Source organism: Sinocyclocheilus rhinocerous, unplaced genomic scaffold (genome assembly GCF_001515625.1).
Source record: "Sinocyclocheilus rhinocerous isolate Xijiao unplaced genomic scaffold, SAMN03320098_v1.1 scaffold2999, whole genome shotgun sequence".
In the NCBI taxonomy this organism is placed as follows: Eukaryota; Metazoa; Chordata; class Actinopteri; order Cypriniformes; family Cyprinidae; genus Sinocyclocheilus; species Sinocyclocheilus rhinocerous.
The window spans coordinates 37,372-39,115 of NW_015636535.1; the positions used below are offsets into that span (position 1 = coordinate 37,372).

The 1,744-nt window shown below is 38.0% G+C and overlaps 1 protein-coding gene across 1 annotated transcript in view; it reads right to left on the bottom strand.

Moving 5' to 3' along the window:
* Positions 1 to 738: 738 nt before the first annotated feature.
* The window catches only part of LOC107747842 (gastrula zinc finger protein XlCGF7.1-like), a 1,661-nt gene continuing 655 nt past the window's right edge, over positions 739 to 1,744 (bottom strand). Inside the window, exon 2 of the mRNA XM_016562452.1 lies at positions 739 to 1,712. Within this exon, the coding sequence (XP_016417938.1) occupies positions 739 to 1,707 (969 nt within the window). The 5' untranslated portion in view covers positions 1,708 to 1,712. The remainder of the gene's footprint in view (positions 1,713 to 1,744) is intronic.

Below are 1,744 nucleotides of genomic sequence, written 5' to 3' on the forward strand. Positions count from 1 at the left end.
CCCACAAGAACTCTGGTCAAACTTACTTATTTTATGTATTAGAGAAATCTAGTACATTGGCGAGCCACCCAAACTACTGCTCAGCCAAATACAGCAAAATCTAACAATTCTATGCATACAGAAAATTCACATAATATTCACAGAATACACATTGCATACTGCAATATAGTGGGAGTTGTATGGTAGTGTGCCATTCCCAACACAGCTTCTGTACTGATTTCAGTGTACTTGAGTTATATTTCACAGATTCTGGCAAATATAGTAGGTCATCCAGGTATTCCCTGCATACAGAAAATTTGCATACTATGCACAGTATACATACTGGATACTGCAGAGATAGTAAGAGTAGTGTGATAGTATGCAATTTTGAACACAGCATAGCATTTTGATTCAGAGGAATCAATACATGGAATTGAGTGACAACTCTACATAGTCGAAAATAAGATGACAATCAGTATGGCCACAAGAGTACATATGCACACACACAAAAAACATTTATGGTGAAGTATAAAGAAATGAAGGATGCAAATAGAAGTAAACGTAGTCATGAAAATGACGATCAGATGTAGCACTTTTTTTTTCACTCTTTAACAAAAAACAAACAGGGTCTCACATTTGCATGACTTTTCACATGTTTCTGTAAGTGTGATGGTAAAAAAAAGAGGTTTTTATTACACTGACCACAACTGAATTGTGAACTGATGATTGTAGAAATCGCTCCTTTTTCTAAACCTGTCGTCACTCTGAGGAAAATGGCAATTTCTTCCCAGAAGGAGTTGACAAATGACCTTTCAGTTTTTTTTGACTTGTGAAACTCTTCTCACACTGAAGACACCTGTAAGGTTTCTCTCCAGTGTGAACTCTCATGTGAAGCTGAAGGGTTATTTTCTGACTGAAACTCTTTCCACACTGTTCGCAGGTGAAAGGTTTCTCTCCAGTGTGAATTCTCAAGTGAGTCTTGAGGTTTCCTCCGGTTGAGCAACTCTTCCCACAGAGATGACACATGAAAGACTTTTTTCCAATGTGAATTTTAACATGTTTCTTAAGATGTTCCCTCTCTGTGAAACTTTCACACTGATTACATTTAAAACGGTCCTCTCTTGAATGAATTCTCATGTGATAATTAAGGTTTACATTATATCTGAAACTCTTCCCACACTGATCACATGTGAATGGATTCTGTCCAGTGTGAATCCGCATGTGAGTGTTTAGGTTTCCTTTAAGCGTGAAACTCTTTCCACACAGTTTGCAGGTGTACGGCTTCTCTCCAGTGTGAATTCTCACGTGGGCTTTAAGGGTTGCCTTTTTACTGAAACTCTTTCCACACAGTTTGCAGGTGAAAGGCTTCTCTCCAGTGTGAATTCTCATGTGGGCTTTAAGGGTTGCCTTTTTACTGAAACTCTTTCCACACTGACCACATTTGAACGGTCTCTCTCCGGTGTGAACTCTAATGTGAATCTTCAGGTTTTCGTTACGCGTGAAAGTCTTTCTACACTGAGGGCAGGTGAAAGGTCTCTCTTCAGTGTCAGTTCTCATAATAGATTTAAGATTTGTAGTTTGTGTTTTTTGAGCTTTTTTTGGTGAGTAAGTCTTTTCAATCTGTGAACAACTAACTGATTTTTCTTCAGTTTTGAAATCATGATGTTTCTCATTTTGATCTTTCTCTTCTGTTTCATTCAGTTCTTGACTCTCCTCTTTCAGTGCCATCAGGTCTGAGGTGAAAAGAGACAAATACAAGTTAACA